Genomic DNA, 25,234 nt, shown 5'->3' with positions numbered 1-25,234 from the left:
GCTAATGTCTGTGATACTATAGTGTCACTCATTAACATTTAAACCGTCATTTCAAACCAGTTCAGAACCACATATGGTGGACAGCGACACTCTGGTGAATACAGGAAGCTTTAATGCCTATTTTTCTCTCTGTTTAAAAAGCATATCTTATTGTATTTTTTATTTTGATAGTATTACCCTTATATCCTTAACGTCTTAATAGTTTTAAAGTAGTTGACTGTGGTTAAAGTGAAGTTGTGCATCATGAATACATACTGCGACTTTAAGAGTGTCGATCAGTTCTCCTCTCATTGGACGATAGACGTTGATGCTGTACACCAATAGGATTCAGAATTGTACAAAGCAATCTTGTCCCTGCCCCCATGCAGCCTCAGTTCTTTAGCACGTAGAATACAGGGAGGTAGGGAAGGAGACAACAATGAGCTTCTATTTTACAATGTGGCAAATTGTATAATTCAAGCTACAGCCATGAGCAGTAAATATGGAACATATTCTTTTGGAATAACATCTGCAGCGATGGATTTGTGTACTGTTCTATACAAGATGTCGGTTGGAATAAATGCGTTATAGCGGACCAAGGATGACAAAGAGAAAGGGATACCGAGACTGGCGATGGCAGGCGCTATTTTGGCATCATTTCTTTCTCTTGTGGAGTACAATAGACGGACAGACTCGTTACAGCATCCAGGAGGAACTGAAACAGGGCTCTGTGGTAGGAAATCTAGCCAAAGATCTGGATTTGGGACTGTCAGACATTTTTGAGCGTAAGCTGCGTGTCGCCTCTGAGGCTGGTAAGCAGTATTTCAGTGTGGATGCGGGGAAGGGCGAGCTGATAGTAAATGACAGAATAGACAGAGAGGCATTATGTGGACAAAGCGCCAGCTGTGTTCTACCTCTGCAGGTTGTAATTGAAGATCCTTTACAACTGTTTCGCGTTGAAGTAGAAATTCAAGACATAAATGACAATGCGCCTAGATTTCCATCGAATGATATCGCGTTGGAGGTTGCAGAATCCACGGCTTTAGGGGTTCGTTTTCCCTTAGAGAGTGCTATAGACCCAGATTCTGGCAGTAATTCAGTAAAGACTTACACTCTGAGTAGAGATGAATGTTTTAATATTAGACTTAAAGAGGTTGCCGGTGGGAGAAAAGTCCCTGAATTGATTTTAGTAAAAACTTTAGATCGAGAGAAAAAGGCTGTTCATAAGCTTTTGTTGACAGCTCTCGATGGAGGCAACCCAGTAAGATCAGGGACCGCTCAGTTATCTATAACAGTCCTTGACAACAACGACAACGTCCCAGCTTTTGAGAAACCGTTATATAAAGTTTCCATTAGTGAAAACGCTGCAGAAAGAGTCCTGATAGTGCAAACAAAAGCGACAGACATGGACGATGGCCAAAACGGAGAGATAGAATACTCTTTTGGAGCTCACACATCAGAGTCTGTTCTCTCTGTTTTCACTATTGATCAAACAACAGGCACAATATTTCTAAATGGTATACTCGATTTTGAAGAGACCGCAAATTATGAACTAGACGTCAGTGCTAAAGACAAAGGCAGTCCAAGAATGGAGGGACACTGCACTGTGCAAGTGGAAGTTTTAGATGTCAACGATAATGCCCCAGAAATCATACTCACGTCTCATCCAAAACCAGTGCGCGAAGACTCTCCTAATGGGACCGTAGTAGCTTTGATCAGTACCCGAGACCTCGATTCAGGTGTTAACGGTAAGGTAACATTACAGCTCCCAAAGAAATGTCCATTTGTCTTAAAACCGTCTTTTTCTCAAAATTATGCTCTGATTACCAGCGGCGTTTTAGATCGAGAAAATGTCTCTCATTATAATATTGAGATAACAGCCACTGATTCAGGCTCTCCTCCTCTGTCCAATAAGAAAACTATACCTGTCAGCATCACTGATGTGAATGACAACCCTCCTGTATTCACTCAGCCCTCCTATAATGTGTATTTAAAAGAGAATGGAGTACCAGGCTCTATCCTGTACTCAGTATCAGCATCTGACCTGGATTTTGGTGAAAACGCCAAAATCTCTTATTCTATACTGGACTCTAAAGTGCAGGACGTTTCTGTGTCCTCTTATGTTTACATTAACTCAGATAACGGCAGCATCTACAGCATGCACTCGTTTGACTATGAGAAACTGAAGGTGTTTCAGATTCAGGTTCAGGCAAAGGACCAGGGCTCTCCTTCTCTCAGCAGCAACGCCACTGTCCATGTTTTTATCCTGGACCAGAACGACAATGCCCCCGCTGTTATTTACCCCTCCTCCGCTGCCATGGGCTCCCTCTCTCATCAGAGGATGCCTCGCTCGGCTAAAGCGGGTCACCTGGTTACTAAGGTGACAGCCGTGGACGCAGACTCGGGCCACAACGCGTGGATCTCCTACAAAGTGTCGGAGGCCACAGACGCCTCTCTGTTCACTGTCAATCTGTACACAGGGGAGGTGAGGACTAAACGCGCTGTGTCCGAGCAGGACGACTCCTCTCAGAGGCTGCTTATAGAGATCAAGGACGACGGGGAACCGGTCCAATCCGCCACCGTCACGGTGTCCATCCTTCTTGAGGACGGTCTCCATGAGCCCATCTTAGACCTCCGACAGAAAGCGGTCGAGCCCAGCAAGAAAACTGGCAGAATCACCCTTTATTTGATCCTTTCTCTGGCCTCGATTTCCGTGTTGTCTCTGGTGACTTTTCTCATCTTAACGGTGAAATGCATCAGGAACAGCAGAAGCAGCGCGAGTTGCTGCACGAGACAGAGTGACTGTGACGATTACAAGAACCCCAACAGAAACCTGCAGATTCAGCTCAACACTGATGGACCTATAAAGTACGTGGAGGTCCTGGGAGGAGACATGTTGTCTCAGAGTCAGTCCTTCAGGTCCTGTATGTCTCCCATGTCAGAGTACAGTGATTTCACTCTGATTAAACCCAGCAGCACCACTGACTTTAAGGAGGTCATCAGTGTCCTGGATGCGTCTTTACCCGACAGCACCTGGACCTTTGAGAGCCAGCAGGTGAGCTGAGAAATAATCATTTATCTTAGTATTTAAACTTTTATTTCGTACAGGATCTAATCATAGTTTTATCAAAATCAATCAACAGTGGAAAAAAACATTCTAGTTTCTTTCTTTCTCTCTCTCTCTCTCTTTCTCTCTCTCTCTCTACATATATATATATGTCTCTCTTGAACTATTTTCTTTTTTTTCTATTTTAATACATAGTTCTTCTGCGACACAATTTCCATTGTGTGTTTTAGCAGAGCAGAGAAATAATCATTGATCTGCATGATTGAGAAGAAATATGCATAGTCACTCATTATTTAATTCAGGATTTAATCACATTTGTTTATGATACTCAATACTCAATAAACAGTTAAATCTATCTATCTATCTATCTATCTATTTTATGTTTGTATATTTAAAAACAGTTTTTGCTACACAATTTTCATTGCCTGCTTTTAAATGTGAACCATGTGAACAATTCAGCACCACCATAGCGGACAGCGACCGTGAGATTCAGCCCTGGTCATGTGACGTCTGGACGGTCCTGATTTATTTACTCTTTATTATCATCATTATAGATCACTTTTATGTTGTACACTTATTGTTAGTTTTTGATCCAGCAAATTTTTAAAACAAAACTTAACATGATACTCTGGCTGTATACAGGCTGTGATGTTTATTTTATTTTTTGCCATGAACCCGTTTTTTATCACAGCGATTGATATTCATTAGACTTTGTAACATCACCCTGCATGAAGGCTCCCACGCAGAATAGATGCTGCCACTTTAAGAGTGTCGATCGGCTCCCCTCTCATTGGATGGTGGATATAGATGCTGTGCACCAATAGGAATCAGAATTGTACAAAGCAATCTAGTCCCTTCCCCCATGCAGCCTTAGCGCTTTAACACTTAGAATGGAAGAGCTCGAGGAGAGAGACAGCACTGAGCTCGTTTTTTTAAGATGTAGATATACGAATTACAGCTTACAACCATGCTCTTACACTGTGTAAGGCTTTACTTGGATACATTTCCTGATATTCGGGATTATACAATTATTATTTACAAGATCTCGATTGGAATACATATTTAAAAGCGGACCAAGGATGACAAAGACAATAGGATACCGAGACTGGAGATGGCAGGCGCTATTTTGGCATCATTTCTTTCTCTTGTGGACTACAATAGACGGACAGACTCGTTACAGCATCCCGGAGGAGCTGAAACAGGGCTCTGTGGTAGGAAATATTGCCAAAGATCTGGGTCTGGGACTATCAGAGATTTTTGAGCGAAGGCTGCGTGTCGCCTCTGAGGCCGGTAAGCAGTATTTCAGCGTGGATTCGGGGAAGGGCGAGCTGATAGTAAATGACCGACTAGACAGAGAGGCTTTGTGTGGACAAAGCGCCAGCTGTGTTCTACCTCTGCAGGTTTTGATTGAAAATCCTTTACAGTCTCATCGAATTGAAGTGGAAATACGAGACATAAATGACAATTCTCCTAGTTTCCTTTCAAGTGAATTATCTTTAAAATTAGCAGAATCAGCAGCCGTGGGTACCCGTTTCCCATTGGAGAGCGCGCAGGATCCTGATGTTGGAAGCAATTCCTTGAAAACCTACTCTTTAAGCAGAAACGATTATTTTTCTCTCAAACTCAAAGACACGAAAAATGGTAGAGCTGTCCCAGAACTAGTTTTAGAGAAGCCATTAGACCGTGAAAAGAATGCACAGCACCAATTAATGTTGACAGCGTTAGATGGAGGTAACCCGGTCAAATCGGGGACCTGCAAGATTATAATCACTGTACTTGATATTAACGACAATTTCCCAATATTCAGTGAACATGAATACAAGGTTTCTTTGAAGGAAAACAGTACCAAAGAAACCTTTGTGATCAAACTTACAGCTACGGATGCTGATGAGGGTCTTAATGGTGAAGTCAAATATTCCTTTGGGTCTCGCACTCCAGACTTAGTGTCATCAACATTTGAAATAAACGAAAAGACGGGAGAAATTGTTTTGAGAGGAGCATTAGATTATGAGAGTACAAAATCCTACCTGATCGATATTACTGCAAAAGACAACGGCACTCCCGAAATGGAGGGACATTGTCGCGTTCAGGTGGACGTAGAGGACATAAATGATAATGCTCCAGAAATAGTACTAATGTCTAAACCCAGTCCTGTGCGCGAGGACGCACCAAGTGGCACAGTAGTGGCTTTGATCAGTGCTCGAGATCTTGACTCCGGTGATAACGGTAAAGTGAGATTACAGCTTCGTAAAGGTTCTCCTTTTTCTCTTAAACCATCATTTTCTAATAACTACGAGCTGCTTACCAGTGGTCCATTAGAGAGAGAGAGTTTCTCAGAGTATAATATTGAGATAATAGCCACTGACTCAGGTTCTCCTCCTCTGTCCAGTAAGAAAACTATACCTGTCAGCATCACTGATGTGAATGACAACCCTCCTGTATTCACTCAGCCCTCTTATAATGTGTATATAAAAGAGAATGGAGTACCAGGCTCTATCCTGTACTCAGTATCAGCATCTGACCTGGATTTTGGTGAAAACGCCAAAATCTCTTACTCTATACTGGACTCTAAAGTGCAGGACGTTTCTGTGTCCTCTTATGTTTACATTAACTCAGATAACGGCAGCATCTACAGCATGCACTCGTTTGACTATGAGAAACTGAAGGTGTTTCAGATTCAGGTTCAGGCAAAGGACCAGGGCTCTCCGTCTCTCAGCAGCAACGCCACTGTCCATGTTTTTATCCTGGACCAGAACGACAATGCCCCCGCTGTTATTTACCCCTCCTCCGCTGCCATGGGCTCCCTCTCTCATCAGAGGATGCCCCGCTCGGCTAAAGCGGGTCACCTGGTTACTAAGGTGACGGCCGTGGACGCAGACTCGGGCCACAACGCGTGGATCTCCTACAAAGTGTCGGAGGCCACAGACGTCTCTCTGTTCACTGTCAATCTGTACACAGGGGAGGTGAGGACTAAACGCGCTGTGTCCGAGCAGGACGACTCCTCTCAGAGGCTGCTTATAGAGATCAAGGACGACGGGGAACCGGTCCAATCCGCCACCATCACGGTGTCCATCCTCCTGGAGGACGGTCTCCATGAGCCCATCTTAGACCTCCGACAGAAAGCGGTCGAGCCCAGCAAGAAAACTGGCAGAATCACCCTTTATTTGATCCTCTCTCTGGCCTCGATTTCCGTGCTGTCTCTGGTGACTTTTCTCATCTTAGCGGTGAAATGTATCAGGAACAGCAGAAACAGCGCGAGTTGCTGCACGAGACAGAGTGACTGTGACGATTACAAGAACCCCAACAGAAACCTGCAGATTCAGCTCAACACTGATGGACCTATAAAGTACGTGGAGGTCCTGGGAGGAGACATGTTGTCTCAGAGTCAGTCCTTCAGGTCCTGTATGTCTCCTATGTCAGAGTACAGTGATTTCACTCTGATTAAACCCAGCAGCACCACTGACTTTAAGGAGGTCATCAGTGTCCTGGATGCGTCTTTACCCGACAGCACCTGGACCTTTGAGAGCCAGCAGGTGAGCATATAAATAATAGTCGATCTGCCTAATTGGGAAGAAATCTGCATTATCACTTGTTATTTCGTTAAGGATCTAATCATGGTTTTACGGAACTCAATAAACAGTTATATCTATCTATCAATCTATCAATCTATCGATCTATCTATCTATCTATCTATCGTCCTTCTCTAATTGACTATTTTCTGTTTGTATATTTAAAAACATAGTTTTTGCGACACAATTTTCATTGCTTGCTTTTAAATGTGAACCATGTGAACAATTCAGCACCACAATAGCGGACAGCGACCGTGAGATTCAGCTCTGATCATGTGACGTCCTGACGGTCCTGATTTATTTACTCTTTATTATCATCACTATAGATCACTTTCATGTTTTATGCTTATTGTTTCTTTTTTTATTTTCTATATAATTAAATACTCGATTAACATGAGGCTCTGAATGAATAGAGGCTGCCATGTTTATAATATGTTTGCGATTGACCCGTTTTTTATCACAGTGATTGATACTCTTTAGATTTTGTAACGATCACCCTGCATGAAGGCTCCCACGAAGAATAGATGCTGCCACTTTAAGAGTGTCGATCGGTTCCCCTCTCATTGGATGGTGGATATAGATGCTGTGCACCAATAGGAATCAGAATTGTACAAAGCAATCTAGTCCCTGCCCCCATGCAGCCTTAGCGCTGTAACACTTAGAATGGAAGAGCTCGAGGAGAGAGACAGCACTGAGCTCGTTTTTTAAAGATGTAGATATATGAATTACAGCTTACAACCATGCTCTTACACTGTGAAAGGCTTTATTTGGATACATTTCCTGATATTCGGGATTATACAATTATTATTTACAAGATCTCGATTGGAATACATATTTAAAAGCGGACCAAGGATGACAAAGACAATAGGATACCGAGACTGGAGATGGCAGGCGCTATTTTGGCATCATTTCTTTCTCTTGTGGAGTACAATAGACGGACAGACTCGTTACAGCATCCCGGAGGAGCTGAAACAGGGCTCTGTGGTAGGAAATATTGCCAAAGATTTGGGTCTGGGACTATCAGAGATTTTTGAGCGAAGGCTGCGTGTCGCCTCTGAGGCCGGTAAGCAGTATTTCAGCGTGGATTCGGGGAAGGGCGAGCTGATAGTAAATGACCGACTAGACAGAGAGGCTTTGTGTGGACAAAGCGCCAGCTGTGTTCTACCTCTGCAGGTTGTTATTGAAGACCCTTTACAGTCTCATCGAATTGAAGTGGAAATACGAGACATAAATGACAATTCTCCTAGTTTCCTTTCAAGTGAATTATCTTTAAAATTAGCAGAATCCGCAGCCGTGGGTACCCGTTTCCCATTGGAGAGCGCGCAGGATCCTGATGTTGGAAGCAATTCCTTGAAAACCTACTCTTTAAGCAGAAACGATTATTTTTCTCTCAAACTCAAAGACACGAAAAATGGTAGAGCTGTCCCAGAATTAGTTTTAGAGAAGCCATTAGACCGTGAAAAGAATGCACAGCACCAATTAATGTTGACAGCGTTAGATGGAGGAAACCCGGTCAAATCGGGGACCTGCAAGATTATAATCACTGTACTTGATAATAATGACAATTTCCCAATATTCAGTGAACATGAGTACAAGGTTTCTTTGAAGGAAAACAGTACCAAAGGAACCTTTGTGATCAAACTTACAGCTACGGATGCTGATGAGGGTCTTAATGGTGAAGTAAAATATTCCTTTGGGTCTCGCACTCCAGACTTAGTGTCATCAACATTTGAAATAAACGAAAAGACGGGAGAAATTGTTTTAAGAGGAGCTTTAGATTATGAGAGTACAAAATCCTACCTGATCGATATTACTGCAAAAGACAACGGCACTCCCGAAATGGAGGGACATTGTCGCGTTCAGGTGGACGTAGAGGACATAAATGATAATGCTCCAGAAATAGTACTTACATCTAAACCCAGTCCGGTGCGTGAGGATGCACCAAGTGGCACAGTGGTGGCTTTAATCAGTGCTCGAGATCTTGATTCCGGTGATAACGGTAAAGTGAAATTACAGCTTCGTAAAGGTTCTCCTTTTTCTCTTAAACCATCATTTTCTAATAACTACGAGCTGCTTACCAGTGGTCCATTAGAGAGAGAGAGTTTCTCAGAGTACAATATTGAGATAACAGCCACTGACTCAGGCTCTCCTCCTCTGTCCAGTAAGAAAACTATACCTGTCAGCATCACTGATGTGAATGACAACCCTCCTGTATTCACTCAGCCCTCCTATAATGTGTATTTAAAAGAGAATGGAGTACCAGGCTCTATCCTGTACTCAGTATCAGCATCTGACCTGGATTTTGGTGAAAACGCCAAAATCTCTTACTCTATACTGGACTCTAAAGTGCAGGACGTTTCTGTGTCCTCTTATGTTTACATTAACTCAGATAACGGCAGCATCTACAGCATGCACTCGTTTGACTATGAGAAACTGAAGGTGTTTCAGATTCAGGTTCAGGCAAAGGACCAGGGCTCTCCTTCTCTCAGCAGCAACACCACTGTCCATGTTTTTATCCTGGACCAGAACGACAATGCCCCCGCTGTTATTTACCCCTCCTCCGCTGCCATGGGCTCCCTCTCTCATCAGAGGATGCCCCGCTCGGCTAAAGCGGGTCACCTGGTTACTAAGGTGACGGCCGTGGACGCAGACTCGGGCCACAACGCGTGGATCTCCTACAAAGTGTCGGAGGCCACAGACGCCTCTCTGTTCACTGTCAATCTGTACACAGGGGAGGTGAGGACTAAACGCGCTGTGTCCGAGCAGGACGACTCCTCTCAGAGGCTGCTTATAGAGATCAAGGACGACGGGGAACCGGTCCAATCCGCCACCGTCACGGTGTCCATCCTGCTGGAGGACGGCCTCCATGAGCCCATCTTAGACCTCCGACAGAAAGTGTTCGAGCCCAGCAAGAAAACTGGCAGAATCACCCTTTATTTGATCCTCTCTCTGGCCTCGATTTCCGTGCTGTCTCTGGTGACTTTTCTCATCTTAACGGTGAAATGTATCAGGAACAGCAGAAACAGCGCGAGTTGCTGCACGAGACAGAGTGACTGTGACGATTACAAGAACCCCAACAGAAACCTGCAGATTCAGCTCAACACTGATGGACCTATAAAGTACGTGGAGGTCCTGGGAGGAGACATGTTGTCTCAGAGTCAGTCCTTCAGGTCCTGTATGTCTCCTATGTCAGAGTACAGTGATTTCACTCTGATTAAACCCAGCAGCACCACTGACTTTAAGGAGGTCATCAGTGTCCTGGATGCGTCTTTACCCGACAGCACCTGGACCTTTGAGAGCCAGCAGGTGAGCAGAGTGACGAACAAACTATAACATACCCCCTTTTCTTTCTTCAGCTGCAGTTACTGCAGATAATGCAACACCTTTTTAGCACACATCCAAATCACAATAACAACTTTGTTCAACTATTCCAACTTCAAATATATCCACCTTATTGAAACAAACTCCTAAAAGAAGAACCCAAAGAAAACAGTTTTTCTATCTTGGGAGCTTTTACTGTTTTTTACTTGAAGCTTTTTATCTGTGCGTTTCAGCACCACAGTAATGGACAGCAACACTGTCCGATTAAGCAGAAAGATTTCGCGATAGGTTCCTTTTGATCGTCTTTACTCAACGTCTAACAATGGCAATGCATCGTTCATTAATGACTCACTTAATTCGTATTTTGTCTTTACACTTATTACACATAATGACTTACAAAGAGTAAGGTCTAGACCTGCTCTTTTTGTGAAGTGTCTTGACATAACATTTGTTTTGAATTGGCACGATATAAATATTGATTGATTGATTGATTGATTGATTGATTGATTGATTGATTGATTGATTGATTGATTGATTGATTGATTGATTGATTTAATGGATGTTAAAGCAGACATTAACGCATCACAAGTCTTAGCCATTGAAAAAGCTGATCTTTGTTCAATTAAATTTACACGATAACCTGTGGCTTGACCTTCGAGATCAAGCAGATGAGCAGAGAGTAAACCTTTTTTTTAATTGCCACTACCCTGTTGGGCTTTAGGATGCGCACACACTTATTAAGCGCACAATCCGGTCTATATGTTCGAAATATTTTAAAGAAACGTCTTTTTCTTTTTTCTTTCTCTTAGTCATTTTAATTCTACACACGTAACCCAACTTGATAGATGCACAATGACATAGCGTCTTGTGTTCTTCGGAAAAATCTAGCTAATATTCATTTTGACACAGCAAAATGTCAATACATACAAGGGAACGAGTGAGGAATAAATCAAGATCATACTGACAATAATTAAATCGATGTTTAGCGGTTTCTAATCATTGTAGGAAAGTTATATCAGCATCACAAATTTGTCATGCTGCTAGGGACATTTCATGTTTTCGGAGTTGCCTCCTGACATTAGTAGCTGAAGGTGTCTTATCAGAGCATGTGTTTTGTGAAAAGGTGATTGTCTGATTTCAACAACCAGAAAAATGAGTAAACACGATAAACATTTGATAAAATGTTAGCAATAAACTATTGTATACTCTCACCTATTTCACCAAAATCTAAACTGTGCTAAAAATCGGGTGTTTCAATTAGTTAAGTTCTTCTTTGATTGTGGATTTTGTTATCAAAATTCCTGAAAAATGAAGACAAATTTAACTACAGAAATAGCTATATGATTTGCATTTGCAGTATTTGTTTAAGGAATTTCTTCATTTTGTGTTAAACGCCTCCAATTGTATGTAATTTGCTTCTGAAATAAGCGACCCCATTGTGCAGTTTTATAGCATTTTGAATTTGCTCTGCTGGGACTGCAGAAGTAGGAGACTTTGATGTTTCGAGCTTATTGGATGAAGGTTAGATACTGTGCACCAATAGCATTCGGAGTTGTACAAAGAGATCTACTCCCTCCCCCACCCATCCTTCCCACTGTAGCCAGTACGTTGCTTCGAGCCCGAGATGAGAGGATGATGCTTTTGAACACTCGGATGGAATAAAATACATTTCACTTGCATCTCATGATGTCAAGAAATCGGAGTTTTTGGAATACGACCAATTTACCTTTGTTGGATATTTACACTGAGTATTGTTACTATGAACAGTATTTTGATGGTGAATAAGATCATATTGTAACGGACCGGGGATGACAAAGAGAATTGGATACCGAGACTGGCGATGGCAGGCGCTCTGGTGGCATCTTTTCTTTCTCTTGTGGAGTACAATAGACGGACAGACTCGTTACAGCATCCCGGAGGAGCTGGAAAGGGGCTCTTTGGTTGGAAATTTAGCCAAAGATCTGGGTTTGGGACTGTCTGACATTTTTGAGCGTAAGCTGCGTGTCGCCTCTGAGGCTGGTAAGCAGTATTTCAGTGTGGATGCGGGGAAGGGCGAGCTGGTGGTGAATGACAGAATAGACAGAGAGGCATTATGTGGACAAAGCGCCAGCTGTGTTCTACCTCTGCAGGTTGTAATAGAAAGCCCACTTCAGTTACATCGAATTGAAGTGGAAGTAAGGGACGTGAATGACAATTCTCCGAGTTTTCTCAAAAGTGAACATATAATAGAAATAGCTGAGTCCACCGTTTTAGGTGTGCGTTTTCCCTTAGAGAGTGCACAGGATCCCGATGTTGGGAGCAACGGTTTAAAGACCTACACACTAAGCAAAGATGAATGCTTCACTTTAAAAGTTAAAGAAATTGAAAATGGAAGAAAAATACCGGAATTGGTTTTAAATAAGTCCTTGGATCGCGAGAAAAAAGCTACTCACAATTTATTTCTTACTGCTATGGATGGAGGCAATCCAGTTAAGTCAGGGACTTCAAAAATAATCGTAAATGTTCTTGATAATAATGATAATGTGCCATTATTTGAAAACACATTGTATAAAGTTTCTCTTCAAGAGAACAGTGCAAACGGCTCCTTTGTACTTACAACAAAAGCCAATGACATAGATGAAGGTCCAAATGGAGAAATTGAATACTCGCTTGGCATTCACACACCGTCATCAGTGATATCATTATTTCACATAGATCCTTTTACGGGAGAAATATTTCTGAAAAACCAACTGGACCATGAAAGTCAAAGTTCATATCGAATAGATATAAGTGCAAAAGATAAAGGCTTCCCAAAAATGGAGGGCCACTGCAGTGTGCAGGTGGATGTCTTAGACGTAAATGATAACGCCCCAGAAATTATTCTGACCTCAAAGCCCTCTTCTGTGCCCGAGGACTCTCGAAGTGGGACAGTAGTGGCTTTGATCAGTGCTCGAGATCTTGACTCTGGTGATAACGGTAAAGTGACGTTACAGCTTCCTAAAGGCTCCCCCTTTACTCTTAAACCATCATTTTCTAATAATTACGAGCTGCTTACCAGTGGTCCATTAGACAGAGAGAATTTCGCAGAGTATAATATTGAGATAACAGCCACTGATGCAGGCTCTCCTCCTCTGTCCAATAAGAAAACTATACCTGTCATCATCACTGATGTGAATGACAACCCTCCTGTATTCACTCAGCCCTCCTATAATGTGTATTTAAAAGAGAATGGAGTACCAGGCTCTATCCTGTACTCAGTATCAGCATCTGACCTGGATTCTGGTGAAAACGCCAAAATCTCTTATTCTATACTGGACTCTAAAGTGCAGGACGTTTCTGTGTCCTCTTATGTTTACATTAACTCAGATAACGGCAGCATCTACAGCATGCACTCGTTTGACTATGAGAAACTGAAGGTGTTTCAGATTCAGGTTCAGGCAAAGGACCAGGGCTCTCCTTCTCTCAGCAGCAACGCCACTGTCCATGTTTTTATCCTGGACCAGAACGACAATGCCCCCGCTGTTATTTACCCCTCCTCCGCTGCCATGGGCTCCCTCTCTCATCAGAGGATGCCCCGCTCGGCTAAAGCGGGTCACCTGGTTACTAAGGTGACGGCCGTGGACGCAGACTCGGGCCACAACGCGTGGATCTCCTACAAAGTGTCGGAGGCCACAGACGCCTCTCTGTTCACTGTCAATCTGTACACAGGGGAGGTGAGGACTAAACGCGCTGTGTCCGAGCAGGACGACTCCTCTCAGAGGCTGCTTATAGAGATCAAGGACGACGGGGAACCGGTCCAATCCGCCACCGTCACGGTGTCCATCCTTCTTGAGGACGGTCTCCATGAGCCCATCTTAGACCTCCGACAGAAAGCGTTCGAGCCCAGCAAGAAAACTGGCAGAATCACCCTTTATTTGATCCTCTCTCTTGCCTCGATTTCCGTGCTGTCTCTGGTGACTTTTCTCATCTTAGCGGTGAAATGTATCAGGAACAGCAGAAGCAGCGCGAGTTGTTGCACGAGACAGAGTGACTGTGACGATTACAAGAACCCCAACAGAAACCTGCAGATTCAGCTCAACACTGATGGACCTATAAAGTACGTGGAGGTCCTGGGAGGAGACATGTTGTCTCAGAGTCAGTCCTTCAGGTCCTGTATGTCTCCCATGTCAGAGTACAGTGATTTCACTCTGATTAAACCCAGCAGCACCACTGACTTTAAGGAGGTCATCAGTGTCCTGGATGCGTCTTTACCTGACAGCACCTGGACCTTTGAGAGCCAGCAGGTGAGCACAGAAATAATCATGTGTTTTAGTATTTTGCCTTTTATTTCGAACAGGATCTAATCATAGTTGTATCAAAATCAATCAACAGTGAAAAAAAACATTCTATTTTCTTTCTTTCTTTCTCTCTCTCTCTCGCTCTCTCTCTATATATATATACATATATATCAATCGGCTATCTCTCTCACTATTTTCTGTTTGTCTATTTCAATACATAGTTCCTCTGCGACACAATTTTCATTGTCTGTTTTATAAATCAGATTTCAAAGTTCGGAAAATAAATTTGACGTGCGTAGTCTTCACAGATAAGTTAAAAATCGCCGTTTTTAGAGACTTAGGCATTGAATGCGAACATGTGAACTATTCAGCACCACCATAGCGGACAGCGACTGTGAGATTAAATCATGATCATGTGCCGTCTGAAAGCTGAACGGTGCTGATTTATTTACTCTTTATTATCAGTATTATATATTTTTTTTATGTTTCATGCTTATTGTTTGTTTTTTTATTTTCTATATTATTAAAACCTTAATTAACATGATACTCTGGCTGTATGCAGGCTGTGATGTTTATTTTATTTTTGCCATGAACCCGTATTTTATCACAGTGATTGATATTCAGTAGACTTTGTAACGATCACCCTGCATGAAGGCTCCCACGCAGAATAGATGCTGCCACTTTAAGAGTGTCGATCGGTTCCCCTCTCATTGGATGGTGGATATAGATGCTGTGCACCAATAGGAATCAGAATTGTACAAAGCAATCTAGTCCCTGCCCCCATGCAGCTTTAGCGCTTTAACACTTAGAATGGAAGAGCTCGAGGAGAGAGACAGCACTGAGCTCGTTTTTTAAAGATGTATATATATTAAATACCAGCTTACAACCATGCTCTTACACTGTGGCAGGTTTTCTTTAAGGATATTTCCTGATATCGGGATTATACAATTATTATTTACAAGATCTCGATTGGAATAAGTTTTTAAAAGCGGACCAAGGATGACAAAGACAATAGGATACCGAGACTGGAGATGGCAGGCGCTATTTTGGCATCATTTCTTCCTCTTGTGGACTACAATAGACGGACAGACTCGTTACAGCATCCCGGAGGAGCTGAAACAGGGCTCTGTGGTAGGAAATATTGCCAAAGATTTGGGTTTGGGACTATCAGAGATTTTTGAGCGAAGGCTACGTGTCGCCTCTGAGGCCGGTAAGCAGTATTTCAGCGTGGATGCGGGGAAGGGCGAGCTGATAGTAAATGACCGACTAGACAGAGAGGCTTTGTGTGGACAAAGCGCCAGCTGTGTTCTACCTCTGCAGGTTGTAATTGAAGACCCTTTACAGTCTCATCGAATTGAAGTGGAAATACGAGACATAAATGACAATTCTCCTAGTTTTTTAACCCAGGAGATACATCTTAAAATACCAGAATCAGTGACTCTTGGCAAACGCTTTTCTTTGGAGAGCGCGCAGGATCCTGATGTTGGAAGCAATTCCTTGAAAACCTACTCTTTAAGCAGAAACGATTATTTTTCTCTCAAACTCAAAGACACGAAAAATGGTAGAACTGTCCCAGAATTAGTTTTAGAGAAGCCATTAGACCGTGAAAAGAATGCACAGCACCAATTAATGTTGACAGCGTTAGATGGAGGGAACCCGGTCAAATCGGGGACCTGCAAGATTATAATCACTGTACTTGATATTAACGACAATTTTCCCTTATTTAATGAAAATGAGTACAAGGTTTCTTTGAAAGAAAACAGTACCAAAGGAACCTTTGTGATCAAACTTACAGCTACGGATGCTGATGATGGTCTTAATGGTGAAGTCAAATATTCCTTTGGGTCTCGCACTCCAGACTTAGTGTCATCAACATTTGAAATAAACGAAAAGACGGGAGAAATTGTTTTAAGAGGAGCATTAGATTATGAGAGAACAAAATCCTACCTGATCGATATTACTGCAAAAGACAACGGCACTCCCGAAATGGAGGGTGACTGCCGTATTCATTTGGACGTAGAGGACATAAATGATAATGCTCCAGAAATTGTGCTCACGTCTAAACCCAGTCATGTGCGCGAGGACGCACCAAGTGGCACAGTAGTGGCTTTGATCAGTGCTCGAGATCTTGACTCCGGTGATAACGGTAAAGTGAGATTACAGCTTCGTAAAGGTTCTCCTTTTTCTCTTAAACCATCATTTTCTAATAACTACGAGCTGCTTACCAGTGGTCCATTAGACAGAGAGAATTTCCCAGAGTATAATATTGAGATAACAGCCACTGATGCAGGCTCTCCTCCTCTGTCCAGTAAGAAAACTATACCTGTCAGCATCACTGATGTGAATGACAACCCTCCTGTATTCACTCAGCCCTCCTATAATGTGTATTTAAAAGAGAATGGAGTACCAGGCTCTATCCTGTACTCAGTATCAGCATCTGACCTGGATTTTGGTGAAAACGCCAAAATCTCTTACTCTATACTGGACTCTAAAGTGCAGGACGTTTCTGTGTCCTCTTATGTTTACATTAACTCAGATAACGGCAGCATCTACAGCATGCACTCGTTTGACTATGAGAAACTGAAGGTGTTTCAGATTCAGGTTCAGGCAAAGGACCAGGGCTCTCCGTCTCTCAGCAGCAACACCACTGTCCATGTTTTTATCCTGGACCAGAACGACAATGCTCCCGCTGTTATTTACCCCTCCTCCGCTGCCATGGGCTCCCTCTCTCATCAGAGGATGCCCCGCTCGGCTAAAGCGGGTCACCTGGTTACTAAGGTGACGGCCGTGGACGCAGACTCGGGCCACAACGCGTGGATCTCCTACAAAGTGTCGGAGGCCACAGACGTCTCTCTGTTCACTGTCAATCTGTACACAGGGGAGGTGAGGACTAAACGCGCTGTGTCCGAGCAGGACGACTCCTCTCAGAGGCTGCTTATAGAGATCAAGGACGACGGGGAACCGGTCCAATCCGCCACCGTCACGGTGTCCATCCTGCTGGAGGACGGTCTCCATGAGCCCATCTTAGACCTCCGACAGAAAGCGGTTGAGCCCAGCAAGAAAACTGGCAGAATCACCCTTTATTTGATCCTTTCTCTGGCCTCGATTTCCGTGCTGTCTCTGGTGACTTTTCTCATCTTAGCGGTGAAATGCATCAGGAACAGTAGAAGCAGCGCGAGTTGCTGCACGAGACAGAGCGACTGTGACGATTACAAGAACCCCAACAGAAACCTGCAGATTCAGCTCAACACTGATGGACCTATAAAGTACGTGGAGGTCCTGGGAGGAGACATGTTGTCTCAGAGTCAGTCCTTCAGGTCCTGTATGTCTCCCATGTCAGAGTACAGTGATTTCACTCTGATTAAACCCAGCAGCACCACTGACTTTAAGGAGGTCATCAGTGTCCTGGATGCGTCTTTACCTGACAGCACCTGGACCTTTGAGAGCCAGCAGGTGAGCATATAAATAATAGTCGATCTGCCTAATTGGGAAGAAATCTGCATTGTCACTTGTTATTTCGTTAAGGATCTAATCATGGTTTTATGGAACTCAATAAACAGTTATATTTATCTATCTATCTATCTATCTATCTATCTATCTATCTATCTATCTATCGTCCTTCTCTATTGGACTATTTTCTGTTTGTATATTTAAAAACATAGTTTTTGCGACACAATTTTCATTGCCTGCCTTTAAATGTGAACCATGTGAACAATTCAGCACCACCATAGCGGACAGCGATTGTGAGATTCAGCCCTGGTCATGTGACGTCTGAACGGTGCTGATTTATTTACAATTTATTATCATCACTATAGATTACCTTCATGTTTTATGCTTATTGTTAGTTTTTCATTTTCTATATAATTAAATACTCGATTAACATGAGGCTCTGAATGAATAGAGGCTGCCATGTTTGCAATATGTTTGCGATTGACCCGTTTTTTATCACAGTGATTGATATTCATTAGATTTTGTAACAATCACCCTGCATGAAGGCTCCCACGCAGAATAGATGCTGCCACTTTAAGAGTGTCGATCGGTTCCCCTCTCATTGGATGGTGGATATAGATGCTGTGCACCAATAGGAATCAGAATTGTACAAAGCAATCTAGTCCCTGCCCCCATGCAGCCTTAGCGCTGTAACACTTAGAATGGAAGAGCTCGAGGAGAGAGACAGCACTGAGCTCGTTTTTTAAGCTTTAGATATATGAATTACAGCTTACAACCATGTTCTTAAACTGTGGATTTTTTCTATCGGTTCATATCCTACTAACAGGAATTACAACATTATTACTAACAAGATCTCGATTGGAATAAGTGAGTTCTAACAAAAAAAGATGACAAAGACAATAGGATACCGAGACTGGAGATGGCAGGCGCTATTTTGGCATCATTTCTTTCTCTTGTGGAGTACAATAGACGGACAGACTCGTTACAGCATCCCGGAGGAGCTGAAACAGGGATCTCTGGTTGGACACATCGCTAAAGATCTAGGGTTTGGAGTACCAGACATTTTTGAGCGTAAGATGCGTGTTGCCTCTGTGGCTGGTAAGCAGTATTTCAGCGTGGATTCGGGGAAGGGCGAGCTGATAGTAAATGACCGACTAGACAGAGAGGCTTTGTGTGGACAAAGCGCCAGCTGTGTTCTACCTCTGCAGATTGTTATTGAAAATCCTTTACAGTCTCATCGAATTGAAGTGGAAATACGAGACATAAATGACAATTCTCCTAGTTTCCTTTCAAGTGAATTATCTTTAAAAATAGCAGAATCAGCAGCCGTGGGTACCCGTTTCCCATTGGAGAGCGCGCAGGATCCTGATGTTGGAAGCAATTCCTTGAAAACCTACTCTTTAAGCAGAAACGATTATTTTTCTCTCAAACTCAAAGACACGAAAAATGGTAGAGCTGTCCCAGAATTAGTTTTAGAGAAGCCATTAGACCGTGAAAAGAATGCACAGCACCAATTAATGTTGACAGCGTTAGATGGAGGAAACCCGGTCAAATCGGGGACCTGCAAGATTACAATCACTGTACTTGATAATAATGACAATTTTCCAGTGTTTAATGAAAATGAATACAAGGTTTCTTTGAAGGAAAACAGTACCAAAGGAACCTTTGTGATCAAACTTACAGCTACAGATGCTGATGAGGGGCTTAATGGTGAAGTCAAATATTCATTTGGGTCTCGCACTCCAGACTTAGTGTCATCAACATTTGAAATAAACGAAAAGACGGGAGAGATTGTTTTAAGAGGAGCATTAGATTATGAGAGTACAAAATCCTACCTGATCGATATTACTGCAAAAGACAACGGCACTCCGGAAATGGAGGGACATTGTCGCGTTCAGGTGGACGTAGAGGACATAAATGATAATGCCCCAGAAATAGTACTTACATCAAAACCCAGTCCTGTGCGCGAGGACGCACCCAGTGGCACAGTGGTGGCTTTAATTAGTGCAATAGACTTGGACTCCGCGGGTAACGGTAAGGTCGTGTTACAGCTTCCTAGAGGTGCCCCTTTCAATCTTAAACCATCATTTTCTAATGATTATGAGCTGCTTACCAGTGGTCCTTTAGACAGGGAGAGTTTCTCAGAGTATAATATTGAGATAACAGCCACTGACTCAGGCTCTCCTCCTCTGTCCAGTAAGAAAACTATACCTGTCATCGTCACTGATGTGAATGACAACCCTCCTGTATTCACTCAGCCCTCCTATAATGTGTATTTAAAAGAGAATGGAGTACCAGGCTCTATCCTGTACTCAGTATCAGCATCTGACCTGGATTCTGGTGATAACGCCAAAATCTCTTATTCTATACTGGACTCTAAAGTGCAGGACGTTTCTGTGTCCTCTTATGTTTACATTAACTCAGATAACGGCAGCATCTACAGCATGCACTCGTTTGACTATGAGAAACTGAAGGTGTTTCAGATTCAGGTTCAGGCAAAGGACCAGGGCTCTCCTTCTCTCAGCAGCAACGCCACTGTCCATGTTTTTATCCTGGACCAGAACGACAATGCTCCCGCTGTTATTTACCCCTCCTCCGCTCACATGGGCTCCCTCTCTCATCAGAGGATGCCCCGCTCGGCTAAAGCGGGTCACCTGGTTACTAAGGTGACGGCCGTGGACGCAGACTCGGGCCACAACGCGTGGATCTCCTACAAAGTGTCGGAGGCCACAGACGTCTCTCTGTTCACTGTCAATCTGTACACAGGGGAGGTGAGGACTAAACGCGCTGTGTCCGAGCAGGACGACTCCTCTCAGAGGCTGCTTATAGAGATCAAGGACGACGGGGAACCGGTCCAATCCGCCACCGTCACGGTGTCCATCCTCCTGGAGGACGGCCTCCATGAGCCCATCTTAGACCTCCGACAGAAAGCGGTCGAGCCCAGCAAGAAAACTGGCAGAATTACCCTTTATTTGATCCTTTCTCTGGCCTCGATTTCCGTGCTGTCTCTGGTGACTTTTCTCATCTTAACGGTGAAATGTATCAGGAACAGCAGAAGCAGCGCGAGTTGCTGCACGAGACAGAGTGACTGTGACGATTACAAGAACCCCAACAGAAACCTGCAGATTCAGCTCAACACTGATGGACCTATAAAGTACGTGGAGGTCCTGGGAGGAGACATGTTGTCTCAGAGTCAGTCCTTCAGGTCCTGTATGTCTCCTATGTCAGAGTACAGTGATTTCACTCTGATTAAACCCAGCAGCACCACTGACTTTAAGGAGGTCATCAGTGTCCTGGATGCGTCTTTACCCGACAGCACCTGGACCTTTGAGAGCCAGCAGGTGAGCAGAGCCTCGGAAAAAAGAATAGACCGTTTATACCGTTTTGTATGTGCTATTGTTAACCCAAAGGTATTTGTTTGTACACAAAAAAATCCCAACAAGGTTGTTCAACAAACACTCAATATATAATATATGCGTTATAAAATGATACATTTTAAATCAGAATCTTTTTTAAAATACATTAAAAGTGCTAAACTGTTAACGTAAACCTTATTGTTGCACCTGGAGAGAGGTTTTTCTATCATTTAGAATAGCTTTTCGAGATGAACGTTTCAGCACCTCAGGGATGGACAGCGACTTTGACACACAAGGCATCAACAGTGCTCAATAATGGTTTGATGGTTCCATTACTCATGGAGTAAAATTGAAAAAGCATAATGATGTTCATTAAAGACGCTGCATTAATGCATTGTTTTGATGTTTTAGATGTATTTGGCTAATTTAATAATATCAACCTAATACATTTTAATAATTAATAACATTTTTGAACTAAAACATATTTTGCCAGTATAGTGAAATTGAATGTTGGCAGTTATTGTATCCGTTGATTATATACCTTTTACAAAAATAAATTAATCTAATAAATATTTAAATCTATCTCTGATGGAAATTTAAACCATCATGTCCTAAACATGTTTAAATTTCTCTCCAATGCTTGGACACAATTGCTTGTACCTCTTTAACAAGGATTCTCAGTCTTCCTCCCATTGGATATGAGAGGTGGATGCTGTGCACCAATAGCATTTAGAAATGTACAAAGAGATCTACTCCCTCCCCCATGCAGCTTTAGCACCAAACCACAATGCTCAGAGCTGAAGGAGAGTATGATCCATATTCTCTCAGTATTTTGCTATCTTGGGTTCATTATGGACGATAGACAGGCATGGCTTTTACGAAATATATCACGATTTGGGAATATGGATTGTGACATTATTTTTTCTGTTGCTGTGGATTGGATGTGATGTATTTTACTGAATCAGGGATAACAAAGACAATGGGATACCGAGACTGGAGATGGCAGGCGCTTTGGTGGCATCATTTCTTTCTCTTGTGGACTACAATATACGGACAAACTCGTTACAGTATACCAGAGGAACTGAAACAGGGCTCTGTGGTAGGAAATCTTGCAAAAGATCTAGATTTGAGACTATCCGACATTTTTGAGCGTAAACTGCGTGTCGACTCTGAGGCTGGTAAGCAGTATTTCAGTGTGGATGCGGGGAAGGGCGAGCTGGTGGTGAATGACAGAATAGACAGAGAGGCTTTGTGTGGACAAAGCGCCAGCTGTGTTCTACCTCTGCAGGTTGTTCTCGAAACCCCTTTAAATTTGCACCGAATAGAAGTAGAAATAAAAGATATAAATGACAATGCCCCTTGTTTCAATACAAAAGAACTTACCTTAAAAATTTCTGAATCGGCAGCTGTTGGAACTCGTTTTCCCCTGGAGAGTGCAGAAGATGCTGACGTTGGCAGTAATTCTGTTAAATCCTACATGTTAATTAAAAATGAATGTTTTACGTTGAAAATGAAGGAGGTTGAGGACGGCAAAACAGTCCCAGAGTTAGTGTTAGAGAAGCCTCTCGACCGAGAAAAAAAAGCGGTTCATCAGCTTTTTTTGACTGCATTAGACGGAGGAAATCCAGCCATGTCTGGTACGTCACAAATAACAATCATTGTTCTTGACGTAAATGACAATTTTCCAGTTTTCGAAAAAAGTATATACAAAGTTTCGCTAGAGGAGAATACTCCAAAAGATACATCTATTATCAGAATTACCGCCACTGATGCAGACGAGGGTCCAAACAAAGATATTGAGTTCTCTTTTGGATCACGGACACCAGATTCTATTTTATCAGTTTTTGAAATTAATTTATTAACTGGTGAATTACATTTAAAAGGAGAGTTGGATTATGAAAGAGATACTTCCTACAAAATTGAAATAACCGCGAAAGACAATGGCATTCCTGAAATGGAGGGTCACTGTCGTTTACAAATAGATATAATAGATGTTAATGATAACACTCCGGAAATACTGCTCACATCAAAACCCAGCCCTGTAAGTGAAGACGCGCCTAGTGGTACAGTGGTGGCTTTTCTCAAAGCACGGGACGCTGACTCTGGTAATAACAGTAAGGTAACACTGCAATTACCCAAAGGTTCTCCTTTCGCTCTTAAGCCCTCCTTTTCTAATAATTATGCTCTCGTTACGACTGGTCCTTTAGACAGGGAGAATTTCCCAGAGTATAATATTGAGATAACAGCCACTGATTCAGGCTCTCCTCCTCTGTCCAGTAAGAAAACTATACCTGTCAGCATCACTGATGTGAATGACAACCCTCCTGTATTCACTCAGCCCTCCTATAATGTGTATTTAAAAGAGAATGGAGTACCAGGCTCTATCCTGTACTCAGTATCAGCATCTGACCTGGATTTTGGTGAAAACGCCAAAATCTCTTATTCTATACTGGACTCTAAAGTGCAGGACGTTTCTGTGTCCTCTTATGTTTACATTAACTCAGATAACGGCAGCATCTACAGCATGCACTCGTTTGACTATGAGAAACTGAAGGTGTTTCAGATTCAGGTTCAGGCAAAGGACCAGGGCTCTCCGTCTCTCAGCAGCAACACCACTGTCCATGTTTTTATCCTGGACCAGAACGACAATGCCCCCGCTGTTATTTACCCCTCCTCCGCTGCCATGGGCTCCCTCTCTCATCAGAGGATGCCCCGCTCGGCTAAAGCGGGTCACCTGGTTACTAAGGTGACGGCCGTGGACGCAGACTCGGGCCACAACGCGTGGATCTCCTACAAAGTGTCGGAGGCCACAGACGCCTCTCTGTTCACTGTCAATCTGTACACAGGGGAGGTGAGGACTAAACGCGCTGTGTCCGAGCAGGACGACTCCTCTCAGAGGCTGCTTATAGAGATCAAGGACGACGGGGAACCGGTCCAATCCGCCACCGTCACGGTGTCCATCCTTCTTGAGGACGGTCTCCATGAGCCCATCTTAGACCTCCGACAGAAAGCGGTCGAGCCTAGCAAGAAAACTGGCAGAATCACCCTTTATTTGATCCTCTCTCTGGCCTCGATTTCCGTGCTGTCTCTGGTGACTTTTCTCATCTTAGCGGTGAAATGTATCAGGAACAGCAGAAACAGCGCGAGTTGCTGCACGAGACAGAGTGACTGTGACGATTACAAGAACCCCAACAGAAACCTGCAGATTCAGCTCAACACTGATGGACCTATAAAGTACGTGGAGGTCCTGGGAGGAGACATGTTGTCTCAGAGTCAATCCTTCAGGTCCTGTATGTCTCCTATGTCAGAGTACAGTGATTTCACTCTGATTAAACCCAGCAGCACCACTGACTTTAAGGAGGTCATCAGTGTCCTGGATGCGTCTTTACCCGACAGCACCTGGACCTTTGAGAGCCAGCAGGTGAGCAGAGAGACAAAAACGATGTTTACATACATGGTTTAGTATGAGCTATTGACCCAATGCTTACACGTAAAGAAATCATAACAACAATGTTGTTCATCCGCTACTGAAAATATCGTTGCATTATTAGTGGACATATTTGAAATAAGGGTAAATAGTATCCAAATTAAACTGCTTAACTGTCTTGATAGCTTTAACGACATATTTGACATGCAGAGTTTGTTGAATGTTCAACAGCTTTTCGAACTGAACGTTTCAGCACCACAGGGTTGGACAGCGACTTTGACACATGAGGCGTCAAGAGTGCTCAATAATGGGTTGATGGTGATGGACTTTAGTCGTGGAATAATATTGATACAAAAAAAAACGTTATTTAAAAACTCTGCTTTAATATATTTTCAAATGTTATCGGAATTCATTGTACTCACATATTTAGGCTAAATTAAGAAATTGCAATCGTAAGAACAATTATTTGTCAAAAAATTATATTTTAGCAGGAATTGAATGTTAATAGTTCTATGTTTTGGTTACAGACTTTTATTTTTTAAGGAATTGATAATATCTTCATCTATGTCTCGTGGAAATAAATACCAGCATCTCCTGGAAATGTTTCCATTTCTCTTTAATGCCAGAGCACAATGGGTTGTGTCTCTTTAACAAGGATGCTCAGTCTTCCTCCCATTGGATATGAGAGGTGGATGCTGTGCACCAATAGCATATAGGACTGTACAAAGAGATCTACTCCCTCCCCCATGCAGCTTCAGCACCAAACCACAATGCTCAGAATGGGAGGAGAGTATGATCCATATTCTCTC

At 42.9% G+C, this 25,234-nt stretch overlaps 8 protein-coding genes across 37 annotated transcripts in view; all 8 read left to right on the top strand.

Moving 5' to 3' along the window:
* The window catches only part of LOC132981948 (protocadherin gamma-A11-like), a 292,678-nt gene that overhangs the window by 248,237 nt on the left and 19,207 nt on the right, over positions 1 to 25,234 (top strand). The window lies entirely within an intron of this gene.
* On the top strand, positions 384 to 3,058 carry LOC132981956 (protocadherin gamma-C5-like). Its single transcript, XM_061048138.1, has one exon. The coding sequence runs from the start codon at positions 560 to 562 to the stop codon at positions 3,041 to 3,043; it is 2,484 nt and encodes an 827-aa protein (XP_060904121.1). The 5' UTR covers positions 384 to 559; the 3' UTR covers positions 3,044 to 3,058.
* LOC132981959 (protocadherin gamma-C5-like) lies at positions 3,945 to 6,612 on the top strand. Its single transcript, XM_061048141.1, has one exon. It carries the CDS (start codon positions 4,126 to 4,128, stop codon positions 6,589 to 6,591), a length of 2,466 nt encoding a protein of 821 aa, XP_060904124.1. The 5' UTR covers positions 3,945 to 4,125; the 3' UTR covers positions 6,592 to 6,612.
* On the top strand, positions 7,197 to 9,963 carry LOC132981950 (protocadherin gamma-C5-like). Its single transcript, XM_061048131.1, has one exon. The coding sequence runs from the start codon at positions 7,336 to 7,338 to the stop codon at positions 9,946 to 9,948; it is 2,613 nt and encodes an 870-aa protein (XP_060904114.1). The 5' UTR covers positions 7,197 to 7,335; the 3' UTR covers positions 9,949 to 9,963.
* Positions 11,026 to 14,308, top strand: LOC132981954 (protocadherin gamma-C5-like). Its single transcript, XM_061048135.1, has one exon. It carries the CDS (start codon positions 11,745 to 11,747, stop codon positions 14,256 to 14,258), a length of 2,514 nt encoding a protein of 837 aa, XP_060904118.1. The 5' UTR covers positions 11,026 to 11,744; the 3' UTR covers positions 14,259 to 14,308.
* LOC132981960 (protocadherin gamma-C5-like) lies at positions 14,400 to 18,308 on the top strand. Its single transcript, XM_061048142.1, has one exon. It carries the CDS (start codon positions 15,192 to 15,194, stop codon positions 17,655 to 17,657), a length of 2,466 nt encoding a protein of 821 aa, XP_060904125.1. The 5' UTR covers positions 14,400 to 15,191; the 3' UTR covers positions 17,658 to 18,308.
* LOC132981952 (protocadherin gamma-C5-like) lies at positions 18,530 to 21,198 on the top strand. Its single transcript, XM_061048133.1, has one exon. It carries the CDS (start codon positions 18,530 to 18,532, stop codon positions 21,110 to 21,112), a length of 2,583 nt encoding a protein of 860 aa, XP_060904116.1. The 3' UTR covers positions 21,113 to 21,198.
* On the top strand, positions 21,791 to 24,476 carry LOC132981953 (protocadherin gamma-C5-like). The gene has a single exon (XM_061048134.1). The coding sequence runs from the start codon at positions 21,945 to 21,947 to the stop codon at positions 24,459 to 24,461; it is 2,517 nt and encodes an 838-aa protein (XP_060904117.1). The 5' UTR covers positions 21,791 to 21,944; the 3' UTR covers positions 24,462 to 24,476.

The sequence above is a fragment of the Labrus mixtus genome, chromosome 10 (genome assembly GCF_963584025.1).
Source record: "Labrus mixtus chromosome 10, fLabMix1.1, whole genome shotgun sequence".
NCBI lineage: Eukaryota > Metazoa > Chordata > Actinopteri > Labriformes > Labridae > Labrus > Labrus mixtus.
The sequence above is the reverse complement of the archived record's forward strand: the minus strand, read 5'-3'. Positions and strand labels throughout refer to the sequence as shown.